This window comes from Schistocerca gregaria, chromosome 2 (genome assembly GCF_023897955.1).
Source record: "Schistocerca gregaria isolate iqSchGreg1 chromosome 2, iqSchGreg1.2, whole genome shotgun sequence".
In the NCBI taxonomy this organism is placed as follows: domain Eukaryota; kingdom Metazoa; phylum Arthropoda; class Insecta; order Orthoptera; family Acrididae; genus Schistocerca; species Schistocerca gregaria.
In genome coordinates, this window is record NC_064921.1 from 600,368,884 (window position 1) to 600,393,058 (window position 24,175).

A 24,175-nucleotide genomic window follows, 5' to 3' on the forward strand; every position below is an offset into this window, starting at 1 on the left:
ATTCACACCACGCGAGTCGAATGTCACATGATTATTTGAGCAAGGTCGATACTATATTGAATGCTTTGGTGTATAAGGAAGACAACTATATCGATCTATTGTGAACATAGAAATGGTGACCCCAGCAGCAGTAGTTTAAAATGTGAAAGTTGAATTTGGGAAAAATGTTCCCTTATAATCGAGTAAATACAGTAATGAATAAGTGAAGTCAGTCTCAAGGCTCCTACTACAGAATACATAGAAATGTATGGGATAGTTGCTGGACCAGACTGTTCCACCTAGAGTGCCGATCTGTGGGCAGGAATGGGGAAATGTTCAAAAGTGCCTGTGGGCTGTGGTTGGCAAAGACTATCGTGTGGGCAGTCAACACTGTGTACTCAACAATACTAGTTAAGGAGGGGACTATGTGAAATAGTGTGTGTTTAAAAAGAATATTCAATACAAGCAAAAGATGCTAGAGTTTGTATAAGAGAACTTGGTCACCATGCAAAAATGCATTCTCATTCTCAGTTCTGGGAGAGTCCCCTCCTCTGCATCAAAGGGGCAGATGGCTCGGTTTGCTGTTGCCTAGTGAGCTGTGCACTTTGTTTCTTTTGAACAAAAAAGTCTTTTCCCCACTTCACTGCAGGAACAGAGGTGCTCATACTCTGACTACTCTGCAGTCTATCTCAAACGATTTTAAAGAAGCTATTTGCTAAAAACAATGTTATCTCTCATCTCATAGTCTCATTCATCAGCTTTATGATGAATCGCCTTTCTTTTTGTTAATGGTCGTAGTTACTGTGTTGTTTTGATATTAACCCTTTCACAGTTACAAGGGCAGTGTGTCCCACGCACTTGGTCAGTTAATGGGGGCAAACGTACTGTGTGCCTGGTCGGCTGGTGGCCTACTCAGACCGATGACCACTGCACCTGTGGCCACTGTGGGCTAATTGCATGTTCCAGTACGCATAGAACCACTCTTCAGCAATTATCTTCATAAAATCAGTTTCACTATATGGTCACAGTGGTTGCAATTTCATTTGTTTGACCATGCACACTGTTTTCTGAGAAACTGTGTGTATTTGCTGCACTACTCTAGATTTTTGAAAATCTGAACACCATTTCTGTAGAATAATTCATGCCCTTTCAGATTATATATTTTTGTATTATGTGTACTTTGTGAATTAGGAAATCAAATTGTATTTGTTTGTTCGTGTGCGTGCTCCGTCTTCTGATCCAAGTGGCAGCACATCTTGCTTGGAAACTGCATGTATTTGCTGCACTGTTTTCCTTCTGTAGCATTTGATACATCAGTTCATAAGGATAATTCATGCCCTTCAAATTATGTATGTTCGCGTCTTCTGTGTTTTGTATGTTAGGAAATCAAATTGCATCTATTACATCATCTCGTAAGCAGAAAGGGCCCAGATGTGGTAAAAAAACTCTATTACTTTCCAACATTGTAAAGAAGAGAAGATAATCGCAGCGTTGTCAGGAGTGTTGAAATGTAAAAAACATTGAGTTGCCATTTTATAGTGAACCTTTACCTGTTTCCACACGCAGATGTAGATGAAGGCCTTAGCTGTTGGACCTTCTTACTTGTCTGGGCATGCTTCCTGCCGGGTGTGAATGTATGCCTGTAGCTATTGGACATTATACCTGCAGGGCATACACTTGTGCCCATAGCTGCAAAAGGGTTAAGTAATCTACTGCCTGAAATCCAACTTGTGTGCAATTGAAAACAGGGATTGCTATGAGTTTGTGTTTGGTACACATTAGGTCATACATTACTGTGTGCAAACTGTATCTAACATATTGAATATTTCTTTGAACATGGTGGCCAAGTTGAAAGTGTATAATGTGCCTAAACAAAAAAACGTAAATTTCAGTAGTAAAAGAAAAAAGTGTGCAAGTTGTAAGAATAAAATACTGAAGCTGAACAAACGGATATCCAGTCTACAGTTTACAATCGACGCTCACAAGGTGGAAATAAGTAAACTACAATCTGAAAAACGTGAGACGAAAATGACAAAAGAAGACTCGGTCTCGGGAAAATGGAAGAGAATAACTGAAGGAAGTTGTAGTCAGAAGGTAAAAGATCTGAAAGACAGTGAAAATTTAGTGCAAAAGAAACTCTTTTGAAGTGCTTTCTGCTGTGGATTCAGTGAACACATCGGAAACGGTTGAAAAGTTGGAAAACAAAGTAGGCAAACTGTTGCTCGTTGTAAGTAGGTCAAACTGTGAAAATAATGCGTCAGGAGATATTCTAAAAACTCCGAAAATAAGTGTGCACACCTACACTACCACAGACTTCAATGCAACAAAGGAAATTATGTTAAAAAACTTATCTCCAGCGAAACTGCAAACTGAAGAACATTTAGAACACGTGCGGCAAAAAAGCAACACTAGTCAGGTGAGAAAAAGAACCTTAAATCCTCCGGTTACAATACGTGTGAAAAACAAAATAATCTGTGTGTTAGGTGATAGTCACGGCCTTGAAATTTCTGCAATGTTGATGAAACATGTAGTTTCAAGGCATCTGGTTTCATAAAGCCAGGGGCTCCATTGAGTGCAATAATGGACCTAACAACATCAACTGACGTAGCTAGTTTGAATAAAGATGATTTCGCAGTGTTAATTGAATAAAGACGATGTCGTAGTGTTAATAGGAGGATCAAATGATGTCTATAGAAATGAGACACACAAGGTCATTACAGAAATGAGGAAATGTTTAAATAATTTAACACACACAAATGTACTCATTGTGAACATCCCGCATCGTCATGATTTACCACCCTGATCGTGTGTAAACTGTGGAATTAATGTTGCAAACAAGTATATCACTGAAATATGCACTAATTTTAAGAATATCGATATTGTAGATGTAAACAGATTGGAACGAAGGTTCCATACAGTCCATGGACTTCATTTAAATATGCCAGGAAAGAAATTACTAGCCAAAAAAATATGTACTCTCATTTTGAAGAAGAAGAGTGAAGAAAAAAGTATAAGTGACAAACAAATGGAGATTAAGAAGTGCTTTAGACTAGTTACAAGCTGTGCCATTGGCCAAACGCAAATTACCAAGTGGTTTAAACCGATTAGGCAGGAAACAATCAATCAAGTCGTCAGCAAACGAAAATTATGAAATGGTTTAAACCGAAGAGGACAGATGTGCGTGAAGCAAAACTTATACAAACACCAGAAGTTAACTCACCTGCTGATTGCCATCAGCAAACAGAAGCCACACACAAGAAAGATACAGAAATTTTTTTAGGGTAAGTGCTGTATTAGAAATGCCATTAGATAAAGAATCAGAAATCGTTTCAACTAAAGTTACTAAATACCCAGATTTTGCTGTACTACACCATAAAGTTCAGTCACTCACAAATAAAATTTCCATGTTGGAAGCACTACTCCAGTATGCACTAAACGTAGACATAATTTGCATTACCGAACATTGGCAACGAAATGACGAAGTAAAATTAACCGCACTCTCAGGATATAAATTAGCAAGTCATTTTAGCCGAGAGTTTTCCAAACATGGTGGCTCTGCTATCTTTGTGAAAGAACAAATAAAGTTCTGTGATGTCAGTAAAAGTTATATTGACTCAATTGAAAAAGACTTTGGACTTTCCATTACCAAACTGCCAGAGCTTTAATTTTATAGTCATTAACTTATATAGAGCACCAAGTGGAGATCTGTCAGTCTTCATGAGTAAACTAGAGCTTCTGCTGAACAGGATCAGTACACTAAATATGAAGATAGTGCTTTGTGGAGATTTCAATATTGATTTTTCAAAAGACAGCAGCACCAGAGATGCTTTGATAAATATGACCAACACATTCAATATAATCCCCACAATACACTGCCCAACAAGATTAACAGAATGCACAAATTCCATTATTGCCCAAATATTCATCTCAGAAACAACTTACAGATCACAAGCAAAGTACTGAGCATGGGTTATAGTGATCATGAGGCACAGCTGCTGTGTATAGAAATGCCAACAAGTAGTAACAGATCTGGAAAAGTAGTTGAAAAAAGAACCTTTTCTGAAGATAAAATTAGAATTTTTAATCTCTTACTGGCGAAGGAAAACTGGTAAAGCATCGCCACTCAGAACAATGTTGATAGCATGTACATGAGTTTTCAGAACATCTTTCTTCACTATTTTAATGTAGCATTTCCAGAAGTAGTATAAAAAGTAAAACCTAACAATAATAAACAATGGGCAACTAAAGGCATAAAAATTTCCAGTGAGAGAAACAGATTTCTGCAGTACTCTTGTAAGAAATATAGAGTAACCCAAGAATTCGCAGATTATTCAAAAGCCTACAAAAGAATGTATGGTAGAGTAGCCAAAGAGGCAGAAATTACGTGGAATGTCAATTTGATAAGAAACTCATCTAACAAAATGAGATCCACATGGAGAGTTATAAAGAAAGAAACTTGTAGATCAGTGCCAAAGAAAAAGAATGTATCATTATCACTAGGCTCAAAAGTCACAGACCCAAATTCAGTTGTGAAAAATTCAATGAATACTTCACCTCCCTAGCTGAAGACCTCATTAAAGTACACTGTCAAGGACCAGTCCCAAGTTTCTCCAGCAAGTCAATGATCTCGACTGCTTCTATGTATGTGTATGAAACAAACACCAATGAAATTATAAGTAAAATTAAATCATTAAGCAATAAAATGTCTAGTGGTCTTGATGAAGTACCTGATTTCATATTAAAAGCATGTGGTCACCACATAGCAAACCCCTTGGTGAAAATTTTCAACCTCTCTTTAAAAACTGGTATATTTCCAGATATTTTTAAAATAGCAAAAGTTTCACCACTGCAAAAAAAAAAAAAAAATGTTGTTCTGAAAAAATATCAAACATCAGACCCGTGTCACAGTCAAGCTCCTTCTTAAAAATTCTTAAAAACTCTTCTGTGACAGGCTTTTTAAGTTTCATAAATAAATATGCGCCTCTTACAGTACAACAGCATGGTTTTAGAAAGTCTGAAACTACACAGACAGCAATATTCGAATTCTTAGACTGCATTTTAAAATCCCTTATCAACATAAATTAGCTGCAGGTATTTTTCTAGATCTGTCCAAAGCCTTCAACGTCCTGGACCATAACATTCTGCTCGAAGACAAAGACAAGGAGCAAGATGTGTAGCACATAGCTGGTTGTGTTAATACCTAAAAAACCACAGGCAGAAAGTATCACTTCAGTATGAATTCAACAAAATGAATAAAACAAGAAACAACTCCTTTCTTTCTAGGGAATTACCAATAAAATATTGTGTACCACAAGGCTCAACCTTAGGTCCACTACTCTTCTTGATTTATGTGGACAACTTAGTTGAACATATGAGTCCCAAAAAGCTATCCTGTTTGCCGATGGCACCAGCATGTTGCTCACTGGATCCAGTCTAGAAACTTTGTGATCCACAGCAGAAAGTTCTATGAAAAGACTTTCTGAGTGGTTCTCAGAAAACAAACTCAATATAAATACTGAAAAAACTGTGTATGTCGATTTTTATTTAATTCCTCCAACTAATCAAATGTCTATTCAAGCCCATTTAAAAAATAATCCCCTAGAAAATGTAAGTGTCACGAAATTCTTGGGTCTTTGGGTTCAGCAAGACTTAAAGTGGACACACATATAAATAACTTGTGTAGAAAACTATCATCTGCGTGCTATGGACTAAGAATTTTTAAAGCTACAACAAGCAAAACAACAGTACTGCAGGCATACTATGCACAGTTCCACTCACGAATCCAATATGGGATCATTTTCTGGGGATACTCAACCCGCAGTGTAAAGGTTTTTAGAATGTAAAAAAAAGAGCTTTAAGAATAATGTGTGGCCTTAAAAAGATGGTGTCCTGTAAATCCCATGTTACTGAGCTTGGTGTTACAAATATTCCAAGTTAAGTCACTTATGAAACTATCTTGTTCACCAGGGACTACCTCCTGAAAACAGGCGAAGTGCTACAGAACAAAAATGTACACAACTGTAGTACCGGAGGGGAATCAAATATACATCAAAAATATCACAGAACAACCTCCTATCAAAGGAGTATAATTAACATTGGTGTAATATTACACAATAAGATACCAGAGGAAATAAAAAATACTACTCATCCAATATTTAAAGCTAAACTAAAGGCATTTCTAATAAAGCACTGTTTCTATTCTGTCAGAGAATTTCTGATTAAGTAACAAAATTAATTGTAATATGTACCTAACTTTAATGTGCCTACTATTTTGCAAATATTATGTATTATTGTAACTTATCTTTGACCTGTCCACTATCAATTGTACAATTTGTGCTATATGATAATGAAAAAACTGGACCAATAAAAAATCAAATCAAATCATATCTATATCTATCTCAAGAAAATAGATTGTTGCTTGCTTGCAATAGAGTGAGAGTGAAATATTCATAATATCCATTATACTTTATCAATAGTTGGAGATATTGGACCAGGGTGTATACGATCCGGGAAAAACCTGGGAATTTTTTCATCTGGGAGAAAACTGGGAAGAACCCAGGAATTTTTTAGAATTCTGGGAATTTGTCATTGTTTTAGTTTTCAGTTAGATTTTTGTAATTTTGACTGGTAAGAACCAATATTCTAACAAAGGATATTACAGTATCCTGGTTCTACAGAATAATACTGCAGCAATAAGACATGAAGGAGACAAGAAAAACTAAAATACAACTTAAGTTGCAAACAAAATTCGTCATATACAACAACAAAACACGGTGCTCATACAAGCGTCTGCTAACAGCAAAATGCGTCAGAGGCTTAAGGAAGACTATGCAATGCTTCAGAACAACAAATTGCCTCCGATGAGTATGATGTCACAACTGTTTAAATTAGATTCGTTTGGGCAAGTTGCGAGCGGGCTCATGTGCATGCGCAGTCGAGCAGCAAGCAGAAAAATTGTACTGGTGCACTCGAGCTGCCAGATTCAGCATGCGCAACAGGCCCAGTTCTAGGGGGCTGGGGCAAACAGGGGTGTCTGCCCCCAGCAGCAATTTCAGGAGGGGGGGGAGACCTTGTTTCAAAAAGCGTCTAGCATCCAGCGCACATTGGTCTATCGATTATTCATATAATTTTGAAATACATCCTTGTTGGTTTTTGAACACATTATAAGTGGAGAATGAATCATAAGTTGATTTTTGAATGCACGCATAGTGTATGAGCTGCATCTACCCGGGGAATCCCCGTCACATCTAGAAATAAAATTCTTGCAGACAAAAGGGGATGGCGCTATAGCAGCTGAGCGGAATAAAGCCGAACGGATGAATGTCAATCGCTGTTTATGTCGTTGACTGGGTTTGTGAATGATCAGCGTTGTTATAATTACTAGCGCAAATTATAGATTCAGACTACCTGAACAGGAATAACAGGTAAGATAGATTACAAATTATCTTCTCGTTGTATCCAAGAAAATGAAATTTTGACAGAAAATTTTTGGCCAGACCTCTACTCTAGTAAGTGCCAGTTGTACAGTCCCAAGCTAACAGGCGCTTAAATTCTATTCTGGGAGTAGCGTGGAAAACACATTGTACAAACATGTAATAATGCATAACCAGTGAATAAATGCGGGACAACTAAACCGGTGATTGTGCTAGGGTTAGTGAATTTGACCGGAGACTTAAGTTTTTTTGACCCTGGCAGGAATAGTTACAGAATTAGTGATGACATGATTGTTTGTTAGAACATGGAAGGAGAAGAAACAGGGACATCACACTAATTATAGAAGAATATGACGATTCCAAATTTTTATAAAAATTTCGTACTACTACTTTTCTATCTCGGGCTTGAGAAGCTGGAGCGTATGAATGAAATGTGAAACTATTTCCTAACATAATACTTTTTGCTTGTAGTGGGTCTAACAGGCATTTGATTATGGTACTTCATCTATTATATTCTGTCGAGTCTTAAAAAGACCATTTGTCCCTAAACAGTCTCGTTTGTTTGATGTGTATTACAATTGCTTCTATACTAGACAGGTCTGTTTCGTTTTATCAAGCACACATACACATAATCAGCTCAAGAAACCACACCAGTCTTGGGTATTATTTGTATTAACAGCTGTTTCAGTATTAGACAACGACATTTCGTTTTTCCATGTAGCAAAACGTTTGATGAACTTTGATGAGGTAATAGATGCTTTCGCAGAAAGAAAAGCACACCATGTAAAGCCGTAGCAAGATTAGAGAGAAAAATATGCTAGGACTTAAGGGTTGAAGAAACGTGTACTGTATTGCTTGTCACTTGTCTTTACTGGTTTTAAGTATCCCATATTTAATTTTATGTCATACTAAACAGCAAGTTATTAGCTAATAGGCAATAAGAGTGCAAATTTTCTGAAGCGTTCTTGTTCTCCCGGTTACAGATAATCCCATCCAGTATAAACTGCGATTAAAGGAGAGGGGAAAAAAAAAAGGGAGAGAGAGAGAGAGAGAGAGAGAGAGAGAGAGAGAAGGCAGGATGTCACATTGGCATTGTACCTCAAACAGTGGAGATCCAGGACTGATACACAGAACAGTCTTGAGTTGTGTAGTGGGTGTCTCTGTGTCACCCGTGTTTACGTTTAGTGATTTTGCTGTTTCCACTTTGTTTATCGCTCTAACGTCAAATGAAAACAAAATGGAATTCTGTCGCCGGGAGCTATCAAGTGAATTAAAATACATTCACATAATATGGAAGGCTAAAATAAATAATTAGTTTGAGCTTTCATTTTATTTCCACCTTTCTGACAGTCAAGCATTAATGGCTTTGCAGAACAATGAAGTTATTTTTGTCGGTTTGCTAAAAAAATTTGGCTTTTATTAATCTCTTCCCCTGACGCAGTCAATTTAATTGAAATGAAGTGTTTAATTCCATGCTATTGGCTAGTTTCATCTGTTTGCTGCATTTCAAGCCCACATTTTCATCTTCTAGCACGTATGGCATTATGCCATAATAAAGAACCAAACATCAGATAACACAGTACTTGTATTCCAAGAAAATTTACATCCGAATCTGGACATATGAATGTGCACTTTAAGCCAAATTATGCATTTTAGTGTGGTTCACATAATTTCGATGCTCTTGGAGTATCCTCTGGTCTTTTTTTTTTCTTGTATGACATAATATAATTTAATGGTTTACATGTACAAACATACAGGCTTCCTGCATCATCGTAGCTGCTCAAGCGCAATGACACCTGTTACCTGGCGCTCTCTGGCAACTACTGAAATGAACATATTTCTAACAGGTCGCGGGAAAATATTGTGAATGGTGGTTTGAAAAGCATTACTTTCAAAGTAAATTTCCTTCTACGCAAGATGAAGTATGTACGAGAATGTATAACGAATTTCTTAAATCACAGAGATTTGAATCTATTTTAAAAATCAGCTCTTTGAGAATGACCATTAGAATAATTTCAAATCCAGATGATCAGACATTGATGTCGTTATTAAAAATTTTACCGGTCCATTTATGTGATGTACCTTCAAGTGAAACACGCACAAAAATGATCAATATTATATATGAAAGCTCAGATTCTCGTGCAGATTATTAATCTTCGAGACCCATATTATATGTGGAAGCATTGCTTTTCGTGTAGCAACACTATGTTTATTAATTTAAACCATAACTTTTCCTATTTGTGTGGTCGCGCTACTGAAAAGTGATGTTGCTACTGGCTGACTACATCACGTGTCCTATGCTCTGAATATCCACTGTCATCGTCTGGCGAGATCACATGATATGAGCTATGGCCGTCTTACAAAAGCACATTGCAGTCTCGATTTCAATGCTTCGGATAGTAACATGCGGTGTTTCGTGGAACTCGAATTTATACTTTCGTAATACGAAAAGTTGGAACATACATGTTGTTGTATATTGCAGATCTTTCCAAAACGTGTTTTTTGCCCCCCTAAGTTTCGTTTTGTGAAGTGCCAGGGAAATTCTGCGCCGGTGTATAAAAGCACAACGATTAAATGGATTAATAAGTTTTATAGTTCCGAGAGAAAGTATACTGTCACTTAACACGGAAAAAGTGTATTTTCACCTGGAAAAAGGCGTATTTTCAACTGGGAGAAAGTGTATTTTTAACTGGGAAACACGGGGAATTTTTTTTCCTTGTCCGCGTATACACCCTGTGAAGTGAGTTTTTGGCTAATGAGAGCACGAAAATGTAGAGTATTTTGCCATATAATTAATGTACAGAGCTTTCTTATCTGCTATGATGTATGAATAACTATAATTTTTTTCAGTGAAGTGTTATCATTTTATGAGCTATTGATAGCTGGTGAAATGAGAATTAATAGGGGCTGCAGCAATATAAGTGAAGAATTTTTTTTTTTTTTTTTAATTTATTTATTTCCGTGGGACCACATTAAGGCGAAGTTTCCATGGTCATGGAACGAGTCAATACATGAAATTATAACACGATTGTAGAAACAGATAAAATGAGATATAAGAAACATATTCAGTTATAGATTGTAGAAACAGGTAAAATGAAATATAAGAAACATATTCAGGCGACAAGTCGTTAGTTTAAATAAAGAAAACCAAGAATGTAACACTGGAATTTGCTTAATTTTTTAGCTCTTCCAGGAGCTCCTCGACAGAATAGGAGGAGTGAGCCATGAGGAAACTCTTCAGTTTAGACTTGAAAGTGTTTGGGCTGCTGCTAAGATTTTTGAGTTCTTGTGGTTGCTTATTGAAAATGGATGCAGCAGACTGGTGCACTCCTTTCTGCACAAGAGTCAAGGAAGTGCATTCCACATGCAGATTTGATTTCTGTCTAGTATTAACTGAGTGAAAGCTGCTAACTCTTGGGAAGAAGCTAATATTGCTTACAACAAATGACATTAAAGAAAATATATACTGTGAGGGCAATGTCAAAATTCCCAGACTATTGAATAGAGGTCGACAAGAAGTTTTCAAACTTACACCACACATAGCTCGAACAGCCCGTTTTTGAGCCAAAAATACTCTTTTTGAATCAGAAGAATTACCCCAAAAAATAATACCGTATGACATAAGCATATGAAAATATGCGAAATAGACTACTTTTCGTGTTGAAATGTCACTTATTTCAGATACTGTTCTAATGGTAAATAAAGCGGCATTTAGTTTCTGAACAAGATCCTGAACATGGGCTTTCCACGTCAGTTTACTATCTATCCAAACGCCTAGGAACTTGAATTGTTCCCTCTCGCTTATAATATGCCCATTCTATGTGATTAAAATGTCATTTCTTGTTCAATTGTGAGTTAGAAACTGTAAAAACTGAGTCTTATTGTGCTTTAGCATCAAATTACTTTCCACAAGCCATGAACTTATTTCATGAACTGCATTATTTGATATTGTTTCAATATTACACACAAGATCCTTCACTACCAAGCTGGTGTCATCAGCAAACAGAAATATTTTTGAATCACCTGTAATACTAGAAGGCATATCATTTATATAAATAAGAAACAGCAGCAGCCCCAGCACCGACCCTTGGGGAACGCCCCATTTAACAGTGCCCCATTGGGAATGAACGTCACTACCTCTCTCAATATTGCGGAGAATTACCTTCTGTTTTCTGTTCTTAAAGTAAGAGGTGAACCAATTGTAAGCTACTCCCCTTACTCCATAATTGTCCAACTTCTGCAGTAATATTTTGTGGTCAACACAGTCAACAGACTTCGTTAAACCAAAGAAAACACTTCGTTAAATCAAAGAAAACACCTAACGTTTGCAACCTTTTATTTAATCTGTCCAAAACCTCACAGAGAAAAGAGACTATAGCATTTTCAGTTGTTAAGCCATTTCTAAAACAAAACTGTACATTTGACAGCAAATTTGGTGAATTTAAATGCTCCAGTAACCTTGTAAATCAACCCTCTCGATAATTTTAACAAATACCTATGGCATAGAAATATGTCTATAATTGTCAACATTATCCCTGTCTCCCTTTTTATAAAGTAGCTTCACTACAGAGTTCTTTAATCGGTCAGGAAACCGACCACTCCTAAAGGAAAAGTTACAGATATGGCTGAGTAGTGGGCTAACATACATGGAACAATACTTCAGTATTCTGGTAGATACCCCGTCATATCCATGAGAGTTCTTTGTCTTTAGTGATTTAATTATTAACCCAATCTCCCTCTTGTCAGTATCATGGAGGAGCATTTCAGGTAACAGTCTCGGAACACTTTTTTCTACGAGCGCTATAAGATTCCATGTTGGAACTAGGTTTATATTTAATTCACCAGCTATATTCAGAAAGTGATTATTAAATACTGTACATATATGCGACTTACCAGTAACGCGGACATTCCCACTACGCACTGATTCTATATCCTCAACCTGTCTCTGCAGACCAGCCACTTCCTTTACGACTGACCATATGGTTTTAATTTTATCCTGAGACTTAGCTATTCTATCTGCATACCACATACTTTTTGCCTTCCTAATAACTTTTTTAAGCACCTTGCAATACTGTTTGCAATGGGCTGCTGCATTTAGATTGTGACTGTTTCTAACATTTTGATATAATTGCCACTTTGTTCTACAAGATATTCTTATCCCTTTAGTCAGCCACCCGGGCTGCCTGTTTGTGCTAGTACCCTGTTTTGAATGTTCTAATGGAAAACAACTTTCACAGAGCACGAAAAAAGTCTTGAGGAAAGCATTATATTTAACGTCTACTGTATCAGCACTATAAACATCTTGCCACTCTTGTTCCTTGATTAGGTTTACAAAAGTCTCTACAGCAACTGGATCAGCTTTCCTAAAAAGTTGGTAACTATATTTAACACTTGTTGCAGCACAAAAATCTTTTAGACTTAAAATTTGTGCATCATGATCTGAAAGGTCATTCACCTTTTTGCTAACAGAATGCCCTTCTAGTAATGAGGAATGAACAAAAATATTGTCTATGGTTGTTGTACTGGTCCCTTGCACTCTTGTTGGAAAGAATACGGTTTGCATAAGATTATATGAATTAAGGAGGTCTACCAGCATCCTTATCCTTGCACAATCACTTATATAATTAATATTGAAGTCACCACATTTAACTAACTCTTTGTATTTCCTATAAAGTGAACCAAGAACCTCCTCTACCTTTAGCAAAACTGTTGTGAAATCGGAGTCTAGGGATCTATAAATAACAACAGTAAGATGTTTAGCTCCACTAAATTTAACCACACCTGCACAACATTCAAACACCTTTTCAGTGCAGTACTTTGAAACATTAATTGACTCAAATGGGATACCGTTTTTCACATACATGGCTACTCCCCCACACCACAAAGAGCTCCTAGAAAAGCTGCCAGCCAACCTGTATCCTGGTAAAGGAAGCCTCTCAATTATCTTCTTTTTTAAGAAGCGTTCAGCTATACAAATAATTTCAGAGTCAACATCTATAAGCAGTTCACTGACATTATCTCTAATACCCTGTATATTTTGATGAAATATACTAATTCCCTCATTAATCAGATACCTAAGATTTGTCGAAAGTGGTTTCTTTGTTAGAGAGACTTCCCTTAAGCAGGAATACCTATCAGCTGACTTCGATCTATAAAAGGTACAGCTCTAATACCCACAACTTCCGGAATTTTCCCATGAGTGATCCCACCACCCCCACCTATGCTGTCACCTATAAGCTTTGCCAACCTCCCATTTCCATACCTGTTGAGGTGCAGGCCATGTCTAGTGAAACCCGTCCTGCTGATAGACTTCACCGACACCACTGAAATGTGACTCATGGCTTCTGTCATCAGCGCACTCCCAAGTCTCATGTTGTTATGCCTGACAGCTGTATTAAGATGAGGCCGATTGTGACGCTGAAACAGTTCCACGAAATGCACATTCGTGTTGCCAGTCTGAGTGACTATCTTTTCCAGGTCACCTTCTATGTCATACTCCCCATCCCTATCAATACTATTACCAGCCCCACCCACAATCACTACCTGATCCTCTTTAGTAAAATCCCTACATAACCCCCCTATGTTAACAGTCACCTGAGCCAATCCTGCATTAGGCTTCACAATGCTGGTGACCTGGTACTCACTCCCCAAAACTTCCTGCAACTGCTGGCCTACACCTCTATCATGAGAACTACCTAACAGCAGAACCTTCTTCTTTCTCTTAGACTTTGCAACTGTCCTAGCCTCCGTAACTGCTGAGGTCTGCTGCATTCTTCCTACATCTACAGCTACTAGAGATTCCTCTCCACTAGACTCTGACAGTTGGTCATATCCATTACAAACACCAATAGTAAAACTATCTGAAAATCTCCTTCTCCTAGCAGATCTCTTGCTAACTGCCAGCTCCCATTCCCCAACCCCCTTCTCCCTCCTCATCCTATCTAGCTCCTCCTGTGCGTTTTTCAACTGCACCTGAAGAGCACAGATCTTACACTCCTGCTCCTCTATTAACTTACTCTTGCCACATAACCTGCAGTTCCAGGAGAGGATCTCACCAGAATGCCCACTGGCTTCCCCACTGCATTCCCCCCAGTGAAAATACTTCGAACAAGTCTCACACCGCAATCCACTACTCACGAACCTACGCCAAAGCCCACACTTCTCACTCATGGCAAAATTTTACAGTTATTGAAACAAATCAATCATTTATATTTGACTTTGTAATTTTTTGACATTATTCATCCACATTTGTTTTTAATACTAGTCTGTTTCAGAATTCTGTCACAGTTGTAATTGAGTAGCCCAGATGCAAAAGCCTCTTAATATCTTTTTTGTCAATTTTGAGTTGGGCACACTGTTGTATAGATGTTTTTCAGTGCCTACATGATAAAATGGGTTTCAAGATGCAAAATCTGCTGTAAACCTGAAAATGGCAGTAAAAATTGTAATCGGTAACAAAAGTCACTAACTGCATTTTGTCTTTGGGTGCAAAGCCACCTTAATGTCAACGTTTGCAAAACCTACGAAGTTCAGTGGGCATGGCGGTCGCAGTGCCATGTACGGATGCAAAGCATGCCAACTGACAACAGACTGACCAATCTATACATCCAGAGCTACCTTTCAGTTAGTTATGATTACAAGGGATAGTTTTCGTATTCAGAGTTAGGCTGGCTGCGATGAAGCAAACGTGTACACAATAATGAAGCTCTTGCTGTTGATGCATTATCGAATTATATGCCAGTAAGCACAGTTCAGCTGATCAGCAGGGAGTTTGTTGACATATTTGCATGAATGTTTTGAAGAAAATGTGTGATATTTTGGAATGTTTAAATGCAGAAGATGATACAAACGAAGTGGGAGTAATTGAAATTGTAGAAATTCTGCAAGAAGTCAAAACCATTGAAAATGACCAGTTGGGGACCGAGGACAACGGTCGCTCCCCGAAAAGGAAAAGGTTTCCTGATCAGTGGAAAAGAAATGTTTCCCAAACAGAAAGATTAGAACATGAAAAGTATTATTAAAGCAATGTTATGCAATGAAAACTAATGACACTAATTGTTATGATGTAACCTCGACAAATTTGTGGTATGATCTGTGGTCTCCTGTACACAGTGGCTTAGTCCGACTAATTTAATGGACGATTCTTGCAAAATGAAACTGGTAGCTGTCTGGCAACAAAGTAGGAGTCAAGCATGTAGCAAAAATAAAGAAAATTTGTGTTAAATGCTGTAGGTATCTTGCAGATTGATTCCAGTTTGTTTCACAGGAATTGTCCATAGGGGAAGATTTTAATCAACCATTGGCTGAGGGGTGTTGGCAGTAACATATGAAACTATATTTCAGTCATGTTGTTTAATCATGCTTTTTTATAGATGCTACTTGATTTTTTAATTTAGCTTGTCATGCTTACTGAATCTTTTATCTCTATGTGTAGAGACTTCTGCTTACTTCTCAAGACCTGTGATGCAGTTTGCTCCCCTCATCACTGTTTATTGCTTCTACATACATAAGCATGGAACTTGGTTCCAGATATAAACCCAAGGCCTTTCCAAAGATGCCTGATTGTCAACATCCCTTCAGTAAAACTAAAACGTAACAAACTTACCGTGCAAGACATAAGAGAAATTCACCAAACCTTTTATCTGAAAATAACCCGAGAATGGTAGAACAACTATATAGCTCCACATGTCTGTACCACGTCCCCTAAAAGAAAATCCAGTGAGGATGAAAAAGGAAAATGAACCATGGCCACCCCTTTTTTTAAAAAAAAAAAAAAAAAAAAAAAAAAAAAAAAAAAAAAAAAAAAAAAAAAAAAAAAAAAAGGGACAAGGAGATCAAAAATGTTGCTGTTTGCAAAGTGGCTTTTTTGTCAGTTTCACAAATTAAGGAAGATAGCGTTGCAGGATCGTGCCACAATTTGTAGACCAAGATGCAGTTCCCACTGAGATGAGAGAAGGCAACAGAAGAACCTAGTATGAAACGAGCAAAGAGTACATGAAAAATCATATTAAGAAGTACACCCTCTTAAAACGTCACTATTAGTTAGGAACCAACACCCAAATAGCCTATTTAAGTAGCAAACTGAGTACAATAAAGATGTGGTTCATTGTATAGTGCAGAGAACCATAAAACATTGTTAGATACAATTAAAACAGGGGCATTTTTGGCAAGATTTCAATATTGGCTTTGGTGCCCCTTGTGTTGACACCTGCTCGACATGCTCATTTCTGGAAAATCATATTAAAGTGAAAAAACAAAAGTGCTGAAAAGGAGAGCCTGCAAATCCAGCTCTAAGTCCACAAAATGAGAACTGATATGTTCAACACAAAGCTGAAAGAAAATGACAAGAGTGAAAATTTTCTCAGCTACGATTGTCAACAGAATCTAATACTATCAAAGGTGCCAGGCCAAGCGGCCTATTGCTCCCGTCAAATGTACCTTTACAACCTTACAGTCACCCTCTGCGGGCCTGGGGATTAGAATAGGCCCAAGGTATTCCTGCCTGTTGTAAGAGGCGACTAAAAGGAGTCCCCCATGTTTTGGTCTTCATGTGATGGCCCCTTGTAGGGTTTGACCTCCATTTTTCAAAAATTTTTCCAAAGAGCGAGCCAGTTGGGGAATGGCACTTTACATGGTGCATCATGTCAATCATACTGTGAGATCTTTAGCCCACTTTCTCATTATCGCACTGCAGTCGAGCTCATTCTCCATCGCTTGGGCGAGGACGCCCTCCTGGGTGCATTTTCCTCCACCCACTCTGCTGTTGTTTTCTGCGCCGACGATGCCGATGGACTTCTTTGCACCTCATGTCAAGCACAGTAGCCAGTCCATTGTGATGGGGCCAACATGTACCCTGTTGGTTCTAGCCCCTTGACAACATAGGGATCGCTCTGCTGATGCCTGCGCTGGTAACTTCCCATGTATGCCAAGGAGTAGATGTCTGTCACCCTGGGGCATTGGGACTCCCAGCAATAGTCATCCTGCCAGGTGGTGTTTGCTGCGGCTGGGTGGTGTCTGTGGGGAGGGCCTCCTGGTCAGAGTGGGTGGCATCAGGGCGTATGATGTGCAGTGAAGCATACCATGTCATCACTTCCTGGTGATCAAACACCAGCAGTCTCTAAGCATTCCCAGTCTCAGTAAAATGCAAGAAAGGATGATCCTAAATCATTCTCCTCTTTGGCCACACCATGGGAGGAACACCAGGCTAAGGAGAACCAGGTTAAGGAGAACCTTATTCACCCCAGTACCTTGTATGTACGAGAACTGATGGGGACTTGTTTGTTTCGATGAAGCCACAGTTTTTTGTACAGCATTTAGAGGACAAGTTTGTGGAGATGGATGTCTTGTCCTAAATGCGATCTGGGTCAGTCTTGATAAAAACAGCATCTTCTGCCCAGTCATGAACTTTACTCGCTTGGAACAAGTTAAGGGATTTTTCTGTTACCATCTTGCCACATAGGAGCTTAAATATGGTCCAGGGTATTATCTTCCACAGGGACCTTCTTTTGCATCTGACAATGAGCTGCATGCCAATTTAGACCGGTGAGGTGTTCAATTCATGTGGCGCGTCCATCGGGGTCTGAGGGATAATCACATTGCCACTGGTGCCTTCATCTTGGCCTTCGTGGTTGACACCTTACCCAAGAAGGTCAAGGTGACGGTCTACTGCCATGATGTCAAGCCATATATCCCTCCTCTGATGCGGTGCTTTAAAAAGCTGGAAGTTCGGCCATATGTCTTCCCACTGTACTTCCAGCGTCACATGTTGAGATTGTGGACGTCCATCACATCCCTAATAATCCATGTGCCCCACCTCCCATATGTGTCATCTGCGGTGAACATCATTCACCTTGCTCGCCAGACTGCAGGATTTTACAGAAAGAGAGGAAAATCATGGAATATAAGACTCTCTGGACTGACTGACCTACACTGAGGCTAAGAGAAAATATGAGTGCCTACATCCTGTGGCTATGAATTCCTCATATGCCGCCACTACGAGAACAGTCGTTGCCCCATCAGTTCCACGAATTCCATTCAGGTCTCAGAGCCAGAAGGCTACACTGCTCCATTGATGGTGGAGGGCACTTCCCCTCCTGTTGCTCCTGCACCACCTACCTCAGGAGCACTGACAGCCCCCCCCCCCCCCCCTGCCGCGCCAAACCATCTGGGACACCAGTCTCCACTTCTCAGCTTGAGTAGTGTAAGTCTTCTTTGACTCCTCTTGCCGGGAAGGGGTCCCTTGGGTCACCCCCTTCCCAGGTTTTTGCTAATGGAAAAGATAATGCCCGCCAGTGGCTGAAGGGCCCAAAAGCAGCTGGTTGTAGGACTTCACGATCATCCTCAGCCCAGGAGACTGAATCGGTGAAATCCTCCCAGCCAGAGAAACACAAGGAGCAGTGAAAAAATTCCAAAAAGAAGACCCCTGGGATCAAGGAAATTGTGGTGGCACCTACACCACAGCTACCTGCAAGCTCTGCGTCCGGGGAGGCAGAGATGTCAAACCTTTACTGTCTCAGTTCAACCTCTGCTTCTTAAATATTGGGGCTGCCACTCATTTCAGTGCTCATCCATTGACTTATCTATTTGCAGCCCAGGACTTCTCCCATCTGTCCACTGAGGAGCACATGACTACCTTCATGGTAGTGACCACTTCCCCATCTTCCTGCCACTGCCCCAGCGTCAGGCACACAGACGCCTGTCCAGATGGGCTTTAAACAAAGCAGACTGGGAAACTTTCACCTCTGCAGTCGCCATTGACTCTCTCCCTCATGGTAACATCAATGTGATGGTTGAGCAGGTGACTACAACAATCGTTACTGTGGGGAAAACGCGATCCTTCACTCTTTAGGGTGCCCTCTGTGAAAGGCGGTCCTTTGGTGGTCGCCGGAAGTCGCTGAGGCAATTGAGGAGCATCGGCAAGCTCTACAGTGACATAAGTGGCACCCTCCCCTGGAGCACCTCATAGCCTTTATGTGCTCTGTGCCCACGTTCGCCAGCTTATGAGAAGATGGAAGCAGGAGTGCTGGGAGAGGTATTTCTCAACCATTGGGTGCCATACGTCACCTTCCCAAGTCTGGACAAAGATCAGAAGTCTTTTAGGGTACCAGACCTCAACAGGTGTGCCTGGCATTAACATCAATGGCGTGTTATCTACCGACGCAAATGCGATTGCTTAGCACTATGCTCGAGCCTCTGCGTTGGAGAACTACCCCCCAGCCTTGCACTCCCTCAAATGGCGGATGGAAAGGAAAGTCCTCTTGTTTGCTACATGCCACAGTGAACCCTATTACACCCCATTTGCAGAGTGGGAACTGCTCAGTGGCCTTGCACATTGCGTCAACACAGCTCCTGTGCCAGATCGGATCCACAGTCAGATGATTAAACATCTCTCATCTGTCTACAAGCGACATCTCATCATCATCTTCAACCGGATCTGGTGCAATGGCATCTTTCCATTGCAATGATGGGAGAGCATCGTCATTCTGGTGCTTAAACCCAGTAAAAACCTGCTTGATGTGGATAGCTATCGGCCCATCAGCCTCACCAACATTCTTTGTAAGCTGCTGGAATGCATGATCTGTTCTGGAGTCATGTGGCCAACTGGCTCCATGTCAGGATCGCTTCTGCCAGGGTGGCTTTGGGAGATGGAATGGGGTAACCTCAATGCACACAACAAGCTGCCTGCCATTAAGGAAACGATGAATGTATGTAAGACCTGCGTGCGCACCTCTCACAGGGACTGTGTGGTTCTCTGTCAGCTCTGCATTGGCCATATGTGGCTGATGCGTGGTTACCTTCTCTGTCGTGAGGACCCACCTCGGCGTCGGTGTGGCTTACGAATGATGGTCGCCCATTTCTTGCTGGACTGACCACTTTTAGCCACTCTGTGGTGGACTTTCAACTTTACCTCTACCATCGGTGTTGGGTGACAGTGCCTCAACAGCAGCTCTAGTTTTACGTTTTATTCATGAGGGTGACTTTTATCATTTGCTCTAAGTTTTAGCACATGTGCTTTGTCCCTGTGTGTCCTCCACACTAGTGCTTTCAGGGTGGAGGTTTTCATGTGTTGTAGCGTAGGTGGTTTTTCCTTTTTATCCTCATGGTCAGCCAGCCATAGTAACCTGTTTTGTTGTTTTAACCACTTCTTGTTTCTTGCGTTTTTGTGGTTTTCTTGTCCCCTTTTGTCCATTTAAGTGTTTGTTGCCCTTCAGTCGTTGTTGTGGTTTTGTGTTGTAAGTCTCACTGTCTTATTCTCACCCTTCTGATATTGTTTCCTTCTGAATAAAGGACCAATGACCTTGTAGTTTGGTCTCCCCCCCCCCCCCCCCCCAACTTAAATCTGCCAGGATTCCTTGGAGTTCCCCAGAATACCAATACAATGTTTTTGTGCATGTGGTTGGAACATGGATATGCCAAAGGATCAAAATGAATAGTGTCGATGGTTCATCACAGACTAACTCACCTAAACTTCAAAGGAGTGAAAAAATTCAGTTTGCGTGTTGATAGATTTTCGGGGTCAGGAACACTCATTCATCCCACCTTCCAGTTACTGGTAACATCGAAAAAGACAAGTTTGCAATTTGAGTGTCATTGAAAACCCATCTATGTACATTCAGCACATTGAGAAATCTGCAACATTAATATGAATGTCCTGTTCACGATTGGAAAGAATATGCAGAAAAATGTGAGAAAGTTACTGGTAACTGGCATTTCCAGATTCAAAGAGCCAAAAAAATTGTCTTCATGAAAAGCAAAAACAAAGATATTTGTCTAGTTTATGGAGAGCCCTTCTACAGTTTCGAAGCTGGAGAGGATAAGAGCACCCTGAAGAGAGGAAGAAATTTCAGCAAAGCAAGCAGTCCAACACCAATCATAGCAGGTGTGAAATTTTCAGGAACCAAATTTGGAGACATCAAAAAGCTTTTGGCACTCCTCTTTGGTGAAGTGTGGGCGACCAGCAATAAACTCAAATTATTCACTGAGATGTTCAACGAACAGGAAGGCATTCCTAGAGTCGCTCGTGCCGCTGCCAACCCTCAGAATGAGGAAGAAGCCAGAAGTGATGTTGGGTTGATGGACAGTGTTGAATTTAATGTCACTTAAAAGCAGTTTTCAGCCAGTTTCATGTTATTGAATTTTTTTTGTCGCTGTTTTAACTAATACGCAACTTTCCGCCAATTTTTTTCCTTTCATTTTCTAACATTTTGTCAATGCTTTACTTTGATACAATTTGAGCTTATTTTATTTTCTACAGTGCCCTCTGACACCAAAACCATGATTGGGGAAAAAATCCTAATGTTGAACATCAGTTTTTGCTGTCTTTTTGCTATTAAATAAATTGGTTTTTCGTGGTTAAATGATGTCCTTTTCCTATTTTCAAATGCAGTTTGTAATGAGTCACTGTAGACCACAGATCCCTTGTACTGAAATACTCAGTGAATGTATTTGGACAACCTGCAAAATTTACTCAGCTAAGATCCAGTTGACCCTACAGAACGGAATGGGCTTATAAAATGTGTTGAAAGTTCTTCACAAATTATTCTGTAAAAGTGAAGTGCCTTTTCAAAGGAAACATTGAGCAAGAGTTTTGTGTAATGTATCCATGAATAGTGTTACCCTGTTTGACATTCTCTTGGAGTTAGGAAACAGGATGGGATAAAATAGTTTAACATATGCTGTAAGAATTGTAATTGGCCAATTCAGGGTCAACAGAAGAATGCTGCTGAGATATTCAAATTGGCATTAGAATCGGGAAAGACATAATAATCTTTTCATGAGTTACTGTAGGGCTAATTTACAGAAATGGTTTTTGGATAGTGTGGAAAATAATTAAAGTATATGCATCACATATTTCCTATAAATTACACAATGTCAAAATGGCAGAAACTGTGTTGCATGTGAAGGCATACACGAAAAAAAATTTCCAACTCTCCATTAGCAAATTGATAATGAAAAGTAATGATGATTGTGCAAAGTTCCTTGTTGCATCCTGTATGCAAGTTTGTGATGTATGGTGATACACATACTTGGAAGACAAAAAGTTTAATGTAACTTATAATTTAATACACAAATCACACATTTCCATTTAGTTTAAAAGAAAATTATTTACTGATGACAACTTGTATTAATCATCTTCCAATTAGACCTATATTGAAAAATGAAATAAATTGACAAATAAACATGATCACTTATATAATATTTATAACATAATCATCTTGCATTCAGGAATACATAGATAATTGTGTGTGATGAATAAGCTTTCTTCTGTCCTTTTTCGTTTGTTGCTCATAGAAACTGATAAGCATAAAGAAAAGGACATTGTGCTCTCTACCAATGACATATTTTTTTGTTTAATTGTTAATTGTAGATCCAGCAGAGGATGGGTATGGATATTCTACTGATAGTGACAAGTATCATGAAGCTGGATATGATGCTTATGTTACTGGATTGTGTTTCCTTACTATGGTCCAGCATCTGGGTGAGTTCCAACTTCAGAAGTCCAACTTATACATATGAAATTATTTCTTTTTTTGCAATTTTTTTGTGGTGTATGAGTAGTTCAAAAGGAGTTGAAACCATTTCTTTCAGCTTCACTGTTAGCCAATTTCTAAAGTTATATTGTTAATATATACAGCCAGGTTTCCCGTAGTTAAAAGCTCATTGTTATTTATCTTATTGACATAAAATTCAGTTTTGAAAGATTGGCAATATTTATTCTGGCCTGAGAGAGAAACAGTAGTGTTTAAGAATGTATGAATAGATCGTTACAAAGTTTATAGCAGTTTCAGTACCTGTGGGAGCTTTGTTGTTATCTACTGATTAACGTTGTTCCAGTGGAAATTCATATAAAATCTTGTGCTGTCTGGGACTTCAGCTCTACAATCACAGAAACTGAGAAGAAATTTGAGGTGCAGTCAACAACAATGATATTGTGGGGACTGATTGCTATAAAACATCCATATTCCAAATGTATTTATTTGCAGCTTAGTACTGTGCTTGAAACTCTCAGAATGTCAAGTTCCACTTCGTTATGGATTGAAACTTGAAAAAGTGTGCACAAATGACTTTTAACTCAAGGTTAAAGTGTGGCAAAATTAAAATATCCTGCTGACATAGTCAATTAAAAATAAGCTGATCTTAGGAGAAAGTAAATAATGTATTGCAACTACTTAGGATTTGGAACGTGTCTTTGGAAACCAGTCTTAAGGTAAAGAGATGAGACGTGACAGTGTAATTAGCAACTGGTAAATTTAAACTTTTAGGGATTATTTGGAAAGAGTTGATGTAAAGAGAAAAATATCTGTTGTTTTGTTTTGAAATGTTGCCGTGCTTTCTGTTCCATATCTATGGTATTTGTTATGGACTCAAAATGTTTATCAAGAACAGTTGTCATAGGCTGGCAAAATCTCATTTCTTCACTGAGAGTCAAGGGCGTACAGAGGAGCAGGCAGGTCATATTAGTCTCAAGGAACAGGGAGCAGGAACAACTGGCAGCAGTTCTTAATAAATAAAACAGAAGAAAAGCAGTGAAAAAATTGCTTTTAATAAACATTTTAAGCATGAGAATGCACTTGCATAATGTAACAATTTTTTAATTTATTGTTAATTTTCTTGCATTTGCCGCAAATTTGTCAACAGCTTCCTTTTCTAAGATCTCAAGTTTTTCTTTCATGTAATTTCGGTGAATGCTCATCAGGCTCAACTCAGTGCGCTTATCTTTCCCAAAGTGCTTCGAAGCCATGTCTTGACCCTTCGAAGCCTAC

At 39.0% G+C, this 24,175-nt stretch overlaps 1 protein-coding gene across 1 annotated transcript in view; it reads left to right on the forward strand.

The window, feature by feature from the left end:
• Window positions 1-24,175, forward strand: part of LOC126334542 (poly(A)-specific ribonuclease PARN-like) — a 272,077-nt gene that overhangs the window by 110,897 nt on the left and 137,005 nt on the right. The window contains exon 8 of the mRNA XM_049996907.1: window positions 22,780-22,890. Within this exon, the coding sequence (XP_049852864.1) occupies window positions 22,780-22,890 (111 nt within the window). The remainder of the gene's footprint in view (window positions 1-22,779; window positions 22,891-24,175) is intronic.